At 46.8% G+C, this 18,167-nt stretch overlaps 1 protein-coding gene across 2 annotated transcripts in view; it reads right to left on the bottom strand.

Annotated features, from left to right (window-relative positions):
* The window catches only part of mtor (mechanistic target of rapamycin kinase), a 172,494-nt gene that overhangs the window by 11,234 nt on the left and 143,093 nt on the right, over positions 1-18,167 (bottom strand). For both annotated transcript variants that reach the window (XM_083638895.1, XM_083638896.1), the window contains exons 38-46: positions 17,439-17,556; positions 16,516-16,713; positions 16,072-16,217; positions 14,203-14,299; positions 13,642-13,740; positions 13,354-13,476; positions 12,981-13,163; positions 11,363-11,497; positions 9,792-9,966 (exon numbers count right to left, since the gene is read on the bottom strand). In XM_083638895.1, the coding sequence (XP_083495021.1) occupies positions 9,792-9,966; positions 11,363-11,497; positions 12,981-13,163; positions 13,354-13,476; positions 13,642-13,740; positions 14,203-14,299; positions 16,072-16,217; positions 16,516-16,713; positions 17,439-17,556 (1,274 nt within the window). The remainder of the gene's footprint in view (positions 1-9,791; positions 9,967-11,362; positions 11,498-12,980; positions 13,164-13,353; positions 13,477-13,641; positions 13,741-14,202; positions 14,300-16,071; positions 16,218-16,515; positions 16,714-17,438; positions 17,557-18,167) is intronic.

Genomic DNA, 18,167 nt, shown 5'->3' with positions numbered 1-18,167 from the left:
AATAGACGCCAAGTATATTTTTTTATTACGGAATGTTTTTGTGTTGCGCTCAGACTGAATTCACAGTCACTTATGGTAGGCCTAATGACGTGGCAGTGTGTGTGTTGTTGACTTCTGGTTTGGTAGAGGCAGAGGAGAGATTCCAGTAGGCTACTTTCTTTCTTTCTTTCTTTCAGGGTGGCTGTGGCTCAGGAGGTAGAGCACGTCTTCCACTAACCAGAAGGTCGGAGGTTTGTCAAAGTGTCCTTGGGCAAGACACTGAACCCCAAATTGCTCCCGATGGCTGTGCCAGCACCCTGCGTGGCAGCTGGCTGTGCCAGCACCCTGGCCTGCGTGGCAGCTGGCTGTGCCAGCACCCTGCGTGGCAGCTGGCTGTGCCAGCACCCTGCGTGGCAGCTGGTCGCCCTCGGTGTGTGAATGGGTGAATGTAGGCACATTGTAAAGCACTTTGGATAAAAGCACTATATAAATGCAGTCCATTTACCAGTTAGTTTCTCCACGTTTTACGCTTTGTTTCTACATAACCGACATGTTTCAAGTAGTGCTATGCATACTGCATTGTTTGATGCTCCGGAGTACGGACGGCACAACATAAACATTCAAAACTCAGCCGCGGAGTCAACGTGTTCGACCGGAGACGCTGTTTGGTTTCTATAACGACAACATAGGTTAAGTTAATTTGATATGGACATCACAGAGCATTGGAGATGTAACATACATGTATGCACAACAACCAGATACACAGTGTTAAGTGTTTTTAGCATAACGCTAATTTTCAACACCTTTCAACACAGCTTTTACATTAAAATACACCCCAAAAGAAACATAATGAAATATAAAACCACATGAGTAAAGCCATACATACAAATGTATTGACAAGGAAGTCTCTAGATGCTGGAGACTTTTTAAGGAAAAAGTCAGGCCTTTTCATTCATTGCCAGATATCTTGACCAAACCATGGAAGAGGGGAAAGTTTCAGTGTAACTTTGCTTGTAGCCAAAACATTTCTCCTGATCAACTCACATGGAGAGGAAAAATACATGCATGCACTGGCTAAGCTGCGGGTAGCTATCAAACCCAATCCTCCTCAGCAGACTCCAGTTTTCGCCATGACAGAAAGGAAAATCTATTGAACTTATGGGCAGTACAGATGAGTGGCGTTATGTAAGTAAGTGCACAGGGATCTTACAATGCCCCCAGTATTCTCAACAGACAGGTCGCATTACGGCCACCACTGTCATTGTGATACTAGCTTTAATGATAACTAACCCTAACCCTAAAGATACTAGCTTTAATGGAGTGAAGCGATCGATCCCCCCGGGGGAAGCAGGAAGACAATGGATGTACTGTATATAGTCTGTTTTCAGCCCCTCTGGCATGGCTCATATAGTCTGTGTTCAGCCCCTCTGGCATGGCTCATATAGTCTGTGTTCAGCCCCTCTGGCATGGCTCATATAGTCTGTTTTCAGCCCCTCTGGCATGGCTCATATAGTCTGTGTTCAGCCCCTCTGGCATGGCTCATATAGTCTGTGTTCAGCCCCTCTGGCACGGCTCATATAGTCTGTGTTCAGCCCCTCTGGCATGGCTCATATAGTCTGTGTTCAGCCCCTCTGGCATGGCTCATATAGTCTGTGTTCAGCCCCTCTGGCATGGCTCATATAGTCTGTGTTCAGCCCCTCTGGCATGGCTCATATAGTCTGTGTTCAGCCCCTCTGGCATGGCTCATATAGTCTGTGTTCAGCCCCTCTGGCATGGCTCATATAGTCTGTGTTCAGCCCCTCTGGCATGGCTCATATAGTCTGTTTTCAGCCCCTCTGGCATGGCTCATATAGTCTGTGTTCAGCCCCTCTGGCATGGCTCATATAGTCTGTGTTCAGCCCCTCTGGCATGGCTCATATAGTCTGTGTTCAGCCCCTCTGGCATGGCTCATATAGTCTGTGTTCAGCCCCTCTGGCATGGCTCATATAGTCTGTTTTCAGCCCCTCTGGCATGGCTCATATAGTCTGTGTTCAGCCCCTCTGGCATGGCTCATATAGTCTGTGTTCAGCCCCTCTGGCATGGCTCATATAGTCTGTGTTCAGCCCCTCTGGCATGGCTCATATAGTCTGTGTTCAGCCCCTCTGGCATGGCTCATATAGTCTGTGTTCAGCCCCTCTGGCATGGCTCATATAGTCTGTGTTCAGCCCCTCTGGCATGGCTCATATAGTCTGTGTTCAGCCCCTCTGGCATGGCTCATATAGTCTGTGTTCAGCCCCTCTGGCATGGCTCATATAGTCTGTTTTCAGCCCCTCTGGCATGGCTCATATAGTCTGTGTTCAGCCCCTCTGGCATGGCTCATATAGTCTGTTTTCAGCCCCTCTGGCATGGCTCATATAGTCTGTGTTCAGCCCCTCTGGCATGGCTCATATAGTCTGTGTTCAGCCCCTCTGGCATGGCTCATATAGTCTGTGTTCAGCCCCTCTGGCATGGCTCATATAGTCTGTGTTCAGCCCCTCTGGCATGGCTCATATAGTCTGTGTTCAGCCCCTCTGGCATGGCTCATATAGTCTGTGTTCAGCCCCTCTGGCATGGCTCATATAGTCTGTGTTCAGCCCCTCTGGCATGGCTCATATAGTCTGTGTTCAGCCCCTCTGGCATGGCTCATATAGTCTGTGTTCAGCCCCTCTGGCATGGCTCATATAGTCTGTGTTCAGCCCCTCTGGCATGGCTCATATAGTCTGTGTTCAGCCCCTCTGGCACGGCTCATATAGTCTGTGTTCAGCCCCTCTGGCATGGCTCATATAGTCTGTGTTCAGCCCCTCTGGCATGGCTCATATAGTCTGTGTTCAGCCCCTCTGGCATGGCTCATATAGTCTGTGTTCAGCCCCTCTGGCATGGCTCATATAGTCTGTGTTCAGCCCCTCTGGCATGGCTCATATAGTCTGTGTTCAGCCCCTCTGGCATGGCTCATATAGTCTGTGTTCAGCCCCTCTGGCACGGCTCATGGAAACACAGATGGAGTGAGAGGATTTTGCTCCTGATGACATTCCCAGTAGGCGCTGTGTTGTGTGTCGCTAGGAGAGGAGAGACACACGTTCAATCTGAACCATCTGTGTGCGGCCGTGGGTCATAACCCTAACCCTAAGGCCGTGGGTCATAACCCTAACCCTAAGGCCGTGGGTCATAACCCTAACCCTAAGGCCGTGGGTCTTGATCTTGGTCTGAACGGAGAGGTCAAGTGATTTATTAGCTGTCGTCTTTTACAAAGGATGCTGTGTGACCCTGAGCCACGCCATAATACATATCAAAGGGAAGAGTACAGGAGACACTCGGCATTACTTATGCAGATCGCAATATTACACTGTGTACACTCGAGTACACTCGAGTGTACACTTGAGTGTACACTCGAGTGTACTCGAGTACACCCGACGCTTTACCGTCATTATTGGCCTCAGTCAGCACCGAGGCGCTAGCGCCGAGCATCACGTGCCAATAATGACAGTAAAGCACACCCTCAAGTGTATTGATGTTTACAAACGGCCCAAATTCTAATCAATAGGGTGATCATATGTGATTGCATACAACCCATGTGTTTGGGATTGATGATTGAGAGCTGCCCATGTGCCCATGTGCAATTGAGAACAGTTAGTGTGAGAAAAGTACTGAATTATGTATTCTGCAGTTCCCACCAAAAAAAGCTCTTGAGGTCTAGCTTAGAACAAAGACGGCCTTATTTTAGTATCGAGTGCTGTGTAAGAACCACGTAAGAACTGACGTATTTCGACCTTGCAGGTGGCCGTGCTATCTGTAAACATGATGGGAGTAAGTTTCCCGTCAGAGCTTATAACAGACCATTGTTTAAAAAAGTTTGAAGTAATATACTGGCTCCCATATTACTTATTGAGATATATTTGTATGTAATGTTTTTTCTAACCAATTATGAAAATGCAGTTTGAAATATGATTTGTGTTATGAAGAAGAAATGTACTATCATGGATGTGTGTGTGTCAATCCTGCGCGGACACACACACACACCCCCCCCCCGCACCACACACACACACACACACACACCCCCCGCACCACACACACACACACACACACACCCCCCGCACCCCACACACACACACACACACAAGCACACCACCGGCCCCCCCTCCCCCTCTTGAGCTCTCACACAGAAGACATGTCACTGCAGAGTGTACATATATGTTATTGTTTATAGTTAATATAATGCACACTTTATATACACACACACACCCCCCAGATACACACTCACTCACTCACAAACACTATCTCTCTTCTTTCTCTTCCTCTCTCTCTCTCTCTCTCAAACACAAACACCCACATGGCCTGCGTCGGGATACGCCCACTCGAGGATCAACGGTGGCTTTGCCTCAAGACTTCTGGGAAATGATGTTTTTGGCTTCAAGACTCCTCCTCCGCCCGGGCCGCAGCAATTGGCCCCTAGCACAACGACCTCACAAGGTTCCTCCTCAGCCAAGTCACTGGGGCAATCCATGTGGCGATCCATGTGTGGATTGCCACCATATGGTGGAAAGGTTTTCTTGCGTTCACTGGGGGTGAGGGGGTGCCGCTGTGTCCCGGCCTGGCCTTCCCTCCCACGCCTTATGTGGGCGGGGGCCGGGTCGGGGGGCATCGGTGCTCTTCATCACTGGTCGAGGGCTGCCGGTTGGTTTAGAACAGCTTAGGTAGGCGATAGATTAGCTACAGCCTAAGGCTGACCTGTTAGTGTTCAGGCTAAAATCAGACTAGAGCAGGGTAGGATAGGCCAGATTAGGCTGTAGATTAGCTAGATACTATGTCCCAGTTAGCTCTGGTTAATGCTTAGAGTAGTCAGTTGTCTGATCTTCTCCCCCCCCCCCTCTCTTTCCCCCTTCCCCCGCTTCTTCCCTTCTTCCCCCTTCTTGTTCTCCTCTCTTTCCATGCTCTTTCCTCCCCCACATCCCACCGCCCCCCCCTCCCTTCTCCTGCTCTCTCCTCATTCTCCCCCCCTCTGCTCCTTCTCCTCTTCTCCCCTATTTTCCTGAATCCCTGCCACTTCCTGCTCTCCCTTCTCTCACATTCCCCCTGCTCTCCTTCCCCTGCACCCTCCCACCTCTCCTTCTCTGTCTCTCTGTCCTCCCCCCTCTCTCACATTCCCCCTGCTCTCCTTCCCCTGCACCCTCCCACCTCTCCTTCTCTGTTCTCTCCTCCTCCACATTTCCCATTTTCTCCCCACCCTCGCCCTAATCCGGGCCCGTATCCTACTCCCTCCCTCCACCCTAGACCCTACCTCTACTCTCTGTCCTCCCCCCTCTCTCACATTCCCCCTGCTCTCCTTCCCCTGCACCCTCCCACCTCTCCTTCTCTGTTCTCTCCTCCTCCACATTTCCCATTTTCTCCCCACCCTCGCCCTAATCCGGGCCCGTATCCTACTCCCTCCCTCCACCCTAGACCCTACCTCTACTCTACCTCCCCTGTACCCTTCCACCTCTCCTTCTCTGTTCTCTCCTCCTCTCTGTCCTCTCCCCTCTCTCACATTCCCGCTGCTCTCCTTCCCCTGCGCCCTCCCACCTCTCCTTCTCTGTTCTCTCCTCCTCTCTGCCCTCTCCTCCCTCTCACATTCCCCCTGCTCTCCCTCCCCTGCACCCTCTCCTTCTCTGTTCTCTCCTCCTCCACATTTCCCATTTCTCCCCACCCTCGCCCTAATCCGGGCCCGTATCCTACTCCCTCCCCTCCCCCAACCCTAGACCCTACCCCTACCCTGGCTCTCCCTCCCCTGCACCCTCATCTCTCCTCCTCTGTTCTCTCCTCCTCCACATTTCCTATTTTCTCCCCACCTCCCCCCTCTCCTCCCTCTCCCTCCCTCCTCCACTCTCCTGCTTTCTTCAAATGTTCAAATGTTATCTTTATTCTGTATATTCTTGTTACTGTGTGTTAGCTAGAATCAGCTAGACATACTTTCTGTGAAGCCCTCTGAGACATGCTTGTGAATTAGGGCTATATAAATAAACTTGACTTGACTTGACTTGACTCCTGCTTTCAACTTCAGGACCAATCAGAAAGTCACATTTACTGTATAACATCTCAGAGTGAGAGGGGTGCGGTATCCTTTCATCCCCTGACACTTGGTGTTGAGGAATGACAGGTCACTGCCGAGACGATCGTTTCTGACTGAGATAGATCTTCTGGACTTGAACTACTTTGGGTATCAGTATCTAAGAGTTTATTCAGTTGTTTCTGACTTGTACCAATTTTAATATATGCTTTGATATAACCATTAATGTCTGCTAGTCTTAAATAAACATGTGACACTGTGCACTTAACCTTATCCACCTGTCTTGTTGTCGAATGTGTCCTTGTCTCCAGTCTCGCTGAGCTTCCCTCCCATTCAACGAATACTCCTGAGTTTCTTGCTGACAAAACTCTAAGGCTGGCTTTACACGGTGAAACTTGCACGCAACTAGTTGCAGGTTGCAAGTTGCATGCAACCCAATTTCCATGCAACTTCACAGTTACACAAAGCAATTCAAAAATAATCAAGTCTCGTGCAACTTGGCAGTTTCTTCCAGCAAAACTAGCTAGCTAGATTGGTCATTTTTCATCTATTGTATCGTTTTCTTCTTTTTTCAAGTGAGAATTGTCATTCTGTATCTTTGTATCGTATTTCATATCGTTTTCTCGCTGGAAAATATCAATTCAGACTCGGAGGTGTTGTATCGTTTTTTTCCCTGGCACTGGCTGGCTGGTTGGCTAGCTAGCTAGCTACTTTTAGATAAAATATGGCTGTCCCGGGCCCCGAGAATAGGAAGAGAGCTATTAGTGCTTTAATACTCATGGCTATGTTGGAGGAGGAGGAGGAAAAAACACGTGAAAAAAAAAGTTAAACGTATGTGGGTGAAGGACTGGCTACTTAAAAGACATACCAGTGGATCGTTTCACACTCTTTTCAAGGAGCTTGAGCCAATGAGCCTCCGGTGAGTGCATTGTTATTATTTTTCTCAAATTTATTGATCGATTCAAGGAAAATAAATAAATAAATAGCTCGTTGTTGCCACCTTGTGACAACAGCTGACTGGTTATCAGCATTTTGATTGGCTGTTGCATGAAACTAGTTCCACAAAGTTGAGAGCTGTGCAACTGTCGCAGCTGAGTTTCACAGAAGTTTCAAGTGAGTTGCAGAAGGGTTTATACCATGCAATTCATTTGCAACTTGGTTTCACCTAAGTTGCATGCAACTAAAGTTGCGTGCAAGTTTCACCGTGTAAAGCCAGCCTAACAAGTGTAATATTGCGATTACAAAACAGTTACCAAGAAAATAAAAGATATAAACAAAATGTATTAATATTGTGGGGCAATTCGTAAAAAAGAAACAAGGCTAGGTCGGAACCTAGCATATGGCCAGCGCGATAAAGCGTTCATGAGAATCGGCACGCAAATTGGACTGGACAAAGCCAGATATAGGGCCCGCTTGCGCTGGCCAAAAAAACGACTCCAGCAATTAGGCCGACCCTTAGTAACGACGTAGCAACAGAGACGCTTTCTCGTCCTTCTTGAGTCTGCCAGCCAACTTGAGCTAATGCTTTCTACAGCTCGTGATTCCCCAAACTGAATAAATATCACAAAACTGCTTTGCTAGCTCAATCTTGTAACTAAGATATCTGCTAAAAAGAAGAAGAAAAATGGCCTCGTAAGTCAAGTTACAGTCTACATCCAGACTCATACAAGCACCAACACCTTGAAGCCCATGGAGCAGTGGTGTGGCCATTCAGCCTTGAGGCAATGTTTGGGGGTACGTCAACAACACGGTTAATCGCCGGGTCAGCGCCATGGTCCAGGAGCAGCTGGACGCCGGCCGCATTGCACCCGGAAAAAAGCACCAGAACCAGCAGCCGAGAAGCCACGTGACGGGTCAGAAGACCAGCGGCCTGGAGCAGCAGGCGGAAGTAGTCCAGTTGGTGGAAGATGGCACTGATGTAGAGAGGAGATGTGATTGCTGATGGAACCTGATGAGTTCCTGCAGTAAGTCCAGCCTTCCCGCCCAGGCAGCACGGTACACTGGGGTGTAGTATGGGCAGTCCCTGCTTCCGTTGGGGTCGGCACCGCCTTCCAGGAGGAACCGGACGCAGTCCAGGTGACCACGGCCCAGTAGAGAGGCATGCGGTCTGTGACATCAGCTAGGTCTACCTGGTCTGTGACATCAGCTAGGTCTACCTGGTCTGTGACATCAGCTAGGTCTACCTGGGCTCCCTGGGTGATCAGGTAGGGCCACACAGGCAGCATGATCCCAGAGCGGTGCTCCTCCATATGTCGTAGTACCACACAAACCACAACTCATTGATCTGCCTTCTGAAGTTTTCCTGCAGCAGGCCCCTCAGTTTGTCCAGATCTCCTGCGTAGGTGGCATCGTGGAGCCCTGGGGTATGACGAGGTATTCCATAAGTATCCCTCATAATACAACTATGCCTACTGAGTCCATGTGTTGATATTGGGAGGGGACTGTTGTGCGATCCAAGGTCATTGTCATTCTTCTTTGAATTCCATTCTCCTTCTCTCTCATCAGGTCTCAGTGTCTGCCATCTTTCAACAGCTTTCACCGGTATTCTGCCTTGGAACATAGTTCAGGTGTGTCACTGTACCACACCGACTATAGCCGTTTTCCCACATGCGTACCGGAAAATTACCTGTACGTCAATATCGGACATTTCCCTGAATTTCCCTTCACACCTTATCGCGCGCATGTGGGAATCTAGTCGTCAAATAGCCGGTATGTTGGGGGGCGGGGGGAGCTTATTTGGGGGTCGGCAAAACTTGTCACACAATAAATCACACTCGTTTGACAAGAGCAGCGTCAAGCCAGCGTAATAAACACAGCCGATTTCCCCCCTCCCCTCTGAGAGAGGCCAGTCCTTCACTCAGTCCTCCGTACTTCGCAGCAGCCTGACACAGGACAGACACAGCGAGAACGGCAGAGGCTTGCAAGGCAAGCTGCCCAACGCTTGTATGTATGTAGAGAAAGCAAATGCACGAAGCGAAATGTGGAAGTAGTTTGCTTTGATGTGCGCGAATGATTAGATGATGCACTTTGAAGAAGTTGGGATCCGTGTCTGAGAGAAATAGTTGCTGGTTCGATGTTTATCCGTTCACCTGCGTCGCGTTGAAGCACTTTTTACAGACTGGCTTCGTTTGATGTGTCCGGGGTTGCCTTCGGAAATCAGCAAGCTGACATACTGCTCTTATTAGGTTATCACAAGATCATTTCGCCAGTTTGCTTTAATGTGCGCGAATGATTAGATTATGCCCGCTGGAACATTAAGCAACGTGTGTAGGCTACTCCTCGCCCATGATTGAAGGACCGCTGTCGCGGAAAATGACTGGACCCGTTTCCCCTTGCGTCCCCTTAAGAGCATACCGCTCTTCTGACTGGCTCGAAACTGGTGAAATGTCGGGGACGACGGGGTCGCGCTTATACCGGCACGACGACTTTCCCACATGCAGGCATTAGACCACGTTCCGGTCATTTAGCGGTACAAAGCGCATGTGGGAAAACGGCTTCTGTGTGTGTGCACTGCCTCTCAAACGGAAGGCAGTATGAAGGGACTGAAAAGTGTGTGTTATCTTAACATTATGACATCATGACATTGTGACATCATACCACTGACTGATGCCGTCACTCACTGGAAGACCCAAACGCAACAAAAGTTTGCCGTTTTATGCAGGGAGCATTGTCAGGTAAACTAGGCCTAAAACGACTCTAACCTCTTCTATTTGTTCACAGGCCTGAGGCTCGTGTGCTCTCCTCCTCGTCTTACCCATGATGGTGAGCTTGCGCGGGCGCTGCTTGGAGGTGATGACCTGCAGGGAGGCGGCGATGGACTGGATGCGGATAATGGGCTGGTTGGGGTCGTAGGTGCCCGGCACAGCTAGCTCGAGGTCCCTGCACATCAGCAGCTTGGGAGATACGTATTGCAGCTCCAGGGAGGTCAGCTGCACCAGGGGACACAGACAGTTAGTTTTCAGTTGATTAGGCGGACAAAACGCCAGGCTCATGCAAACACTGCCTAGAATATGCACACAGTGTATATAATATATAATAATATATATATATAATATATAATATGTACACAGTGTTCCAGATATTGGCTCATATCCATGATGTATATATGCACCTTTGGCTCGAACTGTCGTGTTTGAGGCAAACAACTATTGTGCCAAACTCATTTTGGATAGGCTGAGAAAATAAATGGGAAACAGGATAACATATTTGCTGCCATCCATACCCCAGGTAATATTCTAACTAGGGAGAAACAATATACTGTCTTTTTTTAAGTATACTGTGATATTAAACACACACAGTAAGCTGTCCCTGTAATATCCTGCTCACGATATGTTGCAGAAAATGCACGGCACCACGTGCCACTAAATAAGTTAATAATGGAGGACCCTTGTGTAAACATGCTCTTAATTAGTTTCAGTTTCAGTTCAATAAAGCAATATTTTTGTTCAAAGCAAAATACAGTTTTTTCCTATGGTCCATAGTAGGGGGTTTAACAGTGTGAAATACGATATATCATGTGTGTGTGTGTGTGTGTATATTATATATAGATATATAGATGATGATACAGATATATACAGTTAGGTCCGTATGTATTTGGACATTGGACACAATCTTCATCATTTTGGCTCTGTACACACTGCACCACAATGGACTTGACATGAAACAATCAATATGTGCTTTAACTGCAGACTTCTAGTTTTAAATCGAGGGTATTTACATCCAAATCAGGTGAACGATGTAGGAATGACAATACATTTTAAGGGACCAAAATAGTTGGACAAACCAACATACCGTAATCATGCAATCGTCCAAATGGGTTTGGAAGCATTTGACTGAATATGAGCAGATAATATTGTCCGAAACACTTCAGAATTGATTCTGCTGCTGTTGTCAGCAGTTGCATCATCAATACAATTTGAATCAACTATAAAACATGGAATATTGCAGAATTTTCCACAATTTGTCTGAAATTGCAAGCAGGCCTAATGATCAAAATGAAAAGTAGGCCTAATTATTGTAGTAACCTAAATGATTTCATAATTGTAAAATAGGCCTAGAGAAATAAATCCGCTTTCAATTGGGGTGTTGTTGGTGAGAGAGGGGGGTTGTTGGTCCTGCGTGGGACCCTTACATCACGTCACAACTTGGTTTTCACTTTGAGAAACACGTCGAAGAGGCTGTCTGAGAGAGCCAAGCCATCATAATAATAATAATAATAATATGAACCCGAGTACGAAGTGCGGGGGGGGGGGGGGGGGGGGACGGTAGAAGATGGATTTCATATGGCCCTAGTGGTGGAGCGCTGTAGTGCGAGTGGCGGCTCACCTGTGGCAGCTGCTTGGAGATGCGTCTGAAGACGTGGTAGTACAGATCCCAGGCCTGGGTCAGGTCTTTGACGTTCCCCGAGCGCATGTACTTCCTACACCAGTCCTGAGCCTCCATTAGGTCCCTTCCGTAAGCCTGGAGCACCACAACACAGACAGCCTGCATCACCACTCACTTCACTGACTGCACATGTTCTGACATCACCACTCACTTCACATGTTCTGTCATCACCACTCACTTCACATGTTCTGTCATCACCACTCACTTCACTCACTTCACATGTTCTGTCATCACCACTCACTTCACTGACTGCACATGTTCTGACATCACCACTCACTTCACATGTTCTGTCATCACCACTCACTTCACTGACTGCACATGTTCTGTCATCACCACTCACTTCACTGACTGCACATGTTCTGTCATCACCACTCACTTCACTGACTGCACATGTTCTGTCATCACCACTCACTTCACTGACTGCACATGTTCTGTCATCACCACTCACTTCACTGACTGCACATGTTCTGTCATCACCACTCACTTCACTGACTGCACATGTTCTGTCATCACCACTCACTTCACTGACTGCACATGTTCTGTCATCACCACTCACTTCACTGACTTCACATGTTCTGTCATCACCACTCACTTCACTGACTGCACATGTTCTGTCATCACCACTCACTTCACATGTTCTGTCATCACCACTCACTTCACTGACTGCACATGTTCTGACATCACCACTCACTTCACATGTTCTGTCATCACCACTCACTTCACATGTTCTGTCATCACCACTCACTTCACTCACTTCACATGTTCTGTCATCACCACTCACTTCACTGACTGCACATGTTCTGTCATCACCACTCACTTCACTGACTGCACATGTTCTGACATCACCACTCACTTCACATGTTCTGTCATCACCACTCACTTCACATGTTCTGTCATCACCACTCACTTCACATGTTCTGACATCACCACTCACTTCACTGACTGCACATGTTCTGACATCACCACTCACTTCACTGACTGCACATGTTCTGTCATCACCACTCACTTCACTGACTGCACATGTTCTGTCATCACCACTCACTTCACATGTTCTGTCATCACCACTCACTTCACTGACTGCACTTCACTTCACGTTTTTCAGCCAGTCAGTCAGTCAGCCCCAGAGATGATTCTTGGCCGGCCCGTTGCGGGTGCTGCAGTGGCAGCAGTGTGGTTCTGGCTCGACTCGGTAAGATGTAAGATGATCAAATGTACGCTACATTTAAATACCTCCCCATTTCCTCCATTCTTCTTTATATCCTGTGCGCTTTGGTGTATCTTGCTGTATATTATTTGCCGATTTCCTCCTCAGGGATAACTTAAAATTCATCTGATCAAAACCAATTCCCCGGTTTATCAGTAGGAAAGAATCCAACCACCATTAACGCAACCTCAATTCATTGTAATTTCTTACATCACCACACGGCCACCTTGGTAGGAATATAACACGTGATTATAATCAAATTACAAACACAGCCAATGAGCTGTGTGCATGGTAAAGCACCACCATATTGGTAGAAAATGCATCTATGAATAGCAAAATGTGAGTGGGACAGACCTGGTTGAAGGAGGTCTCTTTGAGGGTCTGCGGGCCCCTCTCCATCATGGCGTGCAGCGGCTCCAGCACGGCGAACATGCCCTTCACGTTGCGCTCGCCGAAGTAGAGGCGCGAGGCCTCCTCCAGCCCCTCGTGCCACATCTCATGCCACAGGATGGCTACTCGGATCAGCTCCTCACTCACCTGGAGCCCAGGTAACAAGCAAGTCAGTCTGCTGCCTCATCGCTGCCCTCTAGCTACTGTGTGTGTGTGTGTGTGTGTGTGTGTGTGTGAGGGGGGGAGGGGGTCGATACATCATAGTATTGCAATATTTTATGTCCCAAATTTAGAAAACACATATTTAATCCAAGTAGAGAAGATACAATCCCCATACCATGATGGCCTGCTGGACCAGGGTGTTGCAGTGTTCGCACATGTTCTTCAGGATCTTGTTAGCAGCATTGTGACGGGCTGTGGTGGTGGACTTGGAGGCCACGGTCAGAGGGTAGATCAATGCCTTGGAGGTGAACAGAGAACAAAGCAGCCATGAATCACTGATGCAGACCTTGGAAATATGTGCATGTGTGTATATACATATTTACATGTGTGGTGTTCTTGGTAACGTCCTAAACTGTGAACCAAAACATGAACTAGCGTTGTGTTGTGTGGAGAGGTTCATTACTTGGGGATGGTAGCGTCCGATGTCCGTTAGCAGCTGGTGGATGAGGCGGCCTACCAGGGCCCGAGGGGTGTCGATACGAGCGATGAGCTGAGGGATCACCTGTGCAGGTAGAGAGAGAGGAATCATACTATACTTCAACAACTAGGCTTCCCCAAGTGTCAAAATGCCAAATTGAACAATCCTTTTCTCCCAGTCATTGTAGATGAAACTGCAATAACTATGTATATATATATATATATATATATATATATATATATATATATATATATATATATATATATATATATATATATATATTTATATATATATATTTATATCTATATCACTGCCTTGATGTATTTATGTATTTCATGAAGTCACTAAAGCACCAAACAATGCCAACATGTAGCACATCTAATACAATCCCAATGAAGACCATTTAGAGATAGAAATGTTCAAATCAACCCAACTTCCTTCAGACAGCCTCCACCTAATAGTTGTGTGTGTGTGTGTGTGTGTGTGTGTGTGTGTGTGTGTGTGTGAGTGAGAGAGAGAGAGAGAGAGAGAGAGAGAGAGAGTTACCTGTAGCCAAGTGTCGATCTGAATGGTCTTGATCCCTTCCACTAGGGCTTCGTTCACCTCAGGCCAGTGACCATAGTCGAACCACAGAGTCAACACTCTGGAGAATAGGGAAAAATATCAGCATCATCAAAATCTTCCTTTTTCTGTCTCCTCGAGAATAGTGACAATCTTGACGAATCTGGTAATTTTTACAGACTGATATCACCATGAATCTTCTCAGTTGATTACTTATGTAGTAGGTTTTCTGAAATTGTATTTCTAAATATGCAAATGAGGCATTATTTACTTGAAGTGAACGGTAAATGGACTGCATTTTATATAGCGCTTTTATCCAAAGCGCTTACAATGTGCCTACATTCACCCATTCATACACCAAAGGCGGCCAGCTTGTGCTGGCACAGCCATCGATTGGGAGCAATTTGGGGTTCAGTGTCTTGCCCAAGGACACTTCGACATGCAGACTGGAGGAGGCGGGGATCGAACCACCGACCTTCTGGTTAGTGGACGATGCTCTACCTCCTGAGCCACAGCCGCCCCATTGCATTACATTTCCAGAACAGAAATCTGAACATTGGATATAAAACCAGGTAAAAAAACTACAACAAAAAACATGTTTTTAAGAATAAAATGTTATATAAAACAGGATATGGGTGATATATGAACAAAGCCTTCAGAATATAGATAGGCATGAAAGTGAAACGTTTGGTACATGTAAGAGCTGAAGTCGAGATTTCTGCCTCAGAGTATGAGAAAGCCCTTTCACCTATAATAGAGAGAAGCGTCTGCACATCTGCACATCCACTGGCACAGGTGCACATGTGCACCTGTGGGTTAGTCTATGTAGGTAAGACGTCTAGACAAATCAAGACGAGGATCTCTGAACATAGGAGTAACATCAGAACACAAGACTTCAAGAATCCAGTGGCCTTACATTTTGCTCAAGCACAACACCCCATTTCATCACTCAAATATATAGGTATTGAGCAGGTCACGACGCCACCTAGAGGTGGAGATATCAATCTTTTACTTCTCAAGAGAGAGGCTTTTTGGATCTCCACTTTGGATACTGTTGCTAGAGGGCTCAATGAGTCTTTTGACCTCAGACCTTTTCTGTAGGCCAACTACCCCCCCCCCCCCCCTTCCTCCAATTACAGGGATACTGTATGGCATTGTTTTTCTTGTTTTTCTTTTCTTTCTACCTAGGTTATCTCAAAAAAAATTGATTGCTAGGTTTTTAAAAAATTTCTACCTATGTTATCTCAATTTCTTGATTGCCAGGCTTTTGAATCCTATTCATTGCATTTTGGTTAATTTTGATATTTCTTAACTTTAGTTCTACTGTATTGTATTAACTATGTTTCAGTGGTAGTAGAGTTCCATTTAATCTCTTCCCCATTGTCTTAAAAACATGTATTGTGTTCGCATTGGTTTTTTGTATTATGCATTTTGCAATATGTTATTTTGTAAATGTGTTTTATAATCAGTCGTGTGGAGTATGATGACAGAGCAGGACCTATGGACACACCCTCTAAACAATTAGTGAACACACCTGTGAGCTACTAAGTGAAATGCTGTGATTGGCTGGGCTGTTCCATATATGTGAATGCTTGTCCTGTTTGTCTCCATTCTGATGAAGGTTGTTGAACCGAAACGTTATCAATAAACTCCAAGTCTTAAGTATGCTCCAGAGTGCAGACTTTTTTCTTTTCAAAGCCCTTTCACCTCCCATGTCTCACCTTAGAAATCACATTATAAATACCATACAGTTCAATAACCGACCACTAGAGGCCCCGCTATCCCCACACACACACAATGTATCTGAGGTGTTTATGTTTGGGTGCTGTTGGTGTGGAGCACTGGCCTCCTTACCTGAGAGTGTCCTGCAGGTTATTGCCCCTGGACAGGGAGATGGAGCGGAAGAAGCCCTGGACTGCAGGAACCGTGTACAGAAGTAACGTCTTGGAGAGGTCCTGCGAACGGACAGCCAGACAACTGTTGCCTTCTAAACCTCCAAGCTTTTTCATGGAGGTTTAGAAGGCAGCAGTCATATGGCAACAGCATTGCCATCAACTTCATTGCTGCCAAAAAGATGCTGGCCTTGTGGTGGAAACCTCCACACAGTTACAAAAGTTCAATGGATTAACACATCAAAAGATGCTGGCCTTGTGGTGGAAACCTCCACACAGTTGTGTGTAATGTATGTGTAATTGTACGCATACCTGTGACAGTGTGTATGCCTAGATGATATATGACGGTCTAAACTGGTTTAACATTTGACCTGGGGTATTTATATGGCAGTTGTGTGACCTTCACCTCGTTGACTTTCTTCTGGGCCGGCGAGGGCACGGGGCTGTGTTCGGTGCTGTCCACCTCGCTGTCGCTGTTGCTGGCCTCGCTGTTGGCGCTGGCGCCGCTGGCGTGCCGCAGCTTCTTCTTGTCGTCGCGGCCCTGGTTCTGGTGCTTGTAGTGCAGCACGGCCTCGAAGTTCATCACCGCCCAGGCGTGCCAGGCCTGCCGGAGAAACACGGGGTGAATTAGGGTTTACAGAGGGATAGATGAGATATCTATACAAATATAAAGATAAAGCAGAGATGCTCTCTGCTCCATCACCTCATATCATTGATGCATCAGTAGAGACACTGCAATCATGATTTTCTTTTAATTCTGTAACTTTTTACCTTAATATAACAGCTTTTAAATCAAAAGTTTTCCGCTGACAAACTAACAGACGCTTTTATTGTGAAGTACTGTACTGTACGTGTAGGAAGTGAAACATCGCTTGCTAGCTTGATTAGAGGCATGGTTAGCTACTTATCTCACTAAAACAAGTCGATATAAGAACATTTGGGGATATTTGGAGCTATTTCCCCCCCAGCGAACCAGTTATAAACACTGCAGAAAGGTAAGCAAAGTAGAGAGTACAAGCAGACACAGTAAAATAAGGCTGATATCTGAACATACAAACAGGGAAGTGTAGTATTTATTAACGTTAGCATCTGTAACTGTGAGGGTGCAGCTTCCCCAAATAGAAAAACGACATAATGGCTTTAATGCATGGAACACATGAAGACAAAAAGATAAATGAACTACGTTATGCCATTTTGGGTTTAAAGGCAATAACAACACGGGGTCCAACGTGTTCCTGGTGAAACTGTGGCATCACGAGCCTGTGGTTTTACTGGGGCCAGTGTGAGGTCAAAGGTCAAAGGTTGGGAGTTGAGTGGGCTCAAACTGACCTTGTACCAGTTGCGGTCGTGCTCGGTGGAGTGGCTGTAGTACTGCAGCACCTTGGGGATGGTGCTCTCGTTGATGCCCTGCAGACTGAGCTGCCACTCCCCGAGCTTCAGGAAACATCTACGTGGAGGAGAGGAGAGGAGAGGAGAGAGAAGGGGGTGGTGTCGAGTCAGCAAACCGTCAACATGTGGACCTTTGAGTGATAATCCGTGACATTTTCATATAAAAATGTCTGTTTTGCTACGCTCTATTGCCGAGTTATATAACACAACATATGCAATAGTGATTTCAACCTATACGTCATGAAAGCTTTTCATTTTGCAGATCAGAAGAACCCCCAGTGTTAATAAGAAGTACCCCCAGTGTACCAGGTACCAGTGTAGACCAAAGACCTAACCCTAACCCCAGTGTCAGGCAGGTCTTTGCCTGGAAAAATGATCTGACATATAGGAAGTGATGTGTTTAAGCAGCAACAGCAGTTTGCTCTGATGTCAGGCCCTGGTACCTGGTACTGTATTCTGGAAGTAATTAACACCCCAACTGCCATTTCCTGGCATATAACGCACACATACAGCTATAGAATAGACAGAGTACAGTGGAGAAAAGAGTTTAAACAGTCTTTTCGATGCCAAGATAGATAGTGACTCAGGCCAGAGCCCAATACTGTAGAAGCTCTTTAGTTGGGGTTGGGGTTAGTGTTGTGACAGGTCAACAAGAAATATCATCAAAGG

This window comes from Poromitra crassiceps, assembly GCF_964638095.1.
Source record: "Poromitra crassiceps genome assembly, chromosome: 6".
Taxonomy (NCBI): Eukaryota; Metazoa; Chordata; class Actinopteri; order Beryciformes; family Melamphaidae; genus Poromitra; species Poromitra crassiceps.
This window is presented reverse-complemented; position numbering and strand designations above follow the sequence as displayed.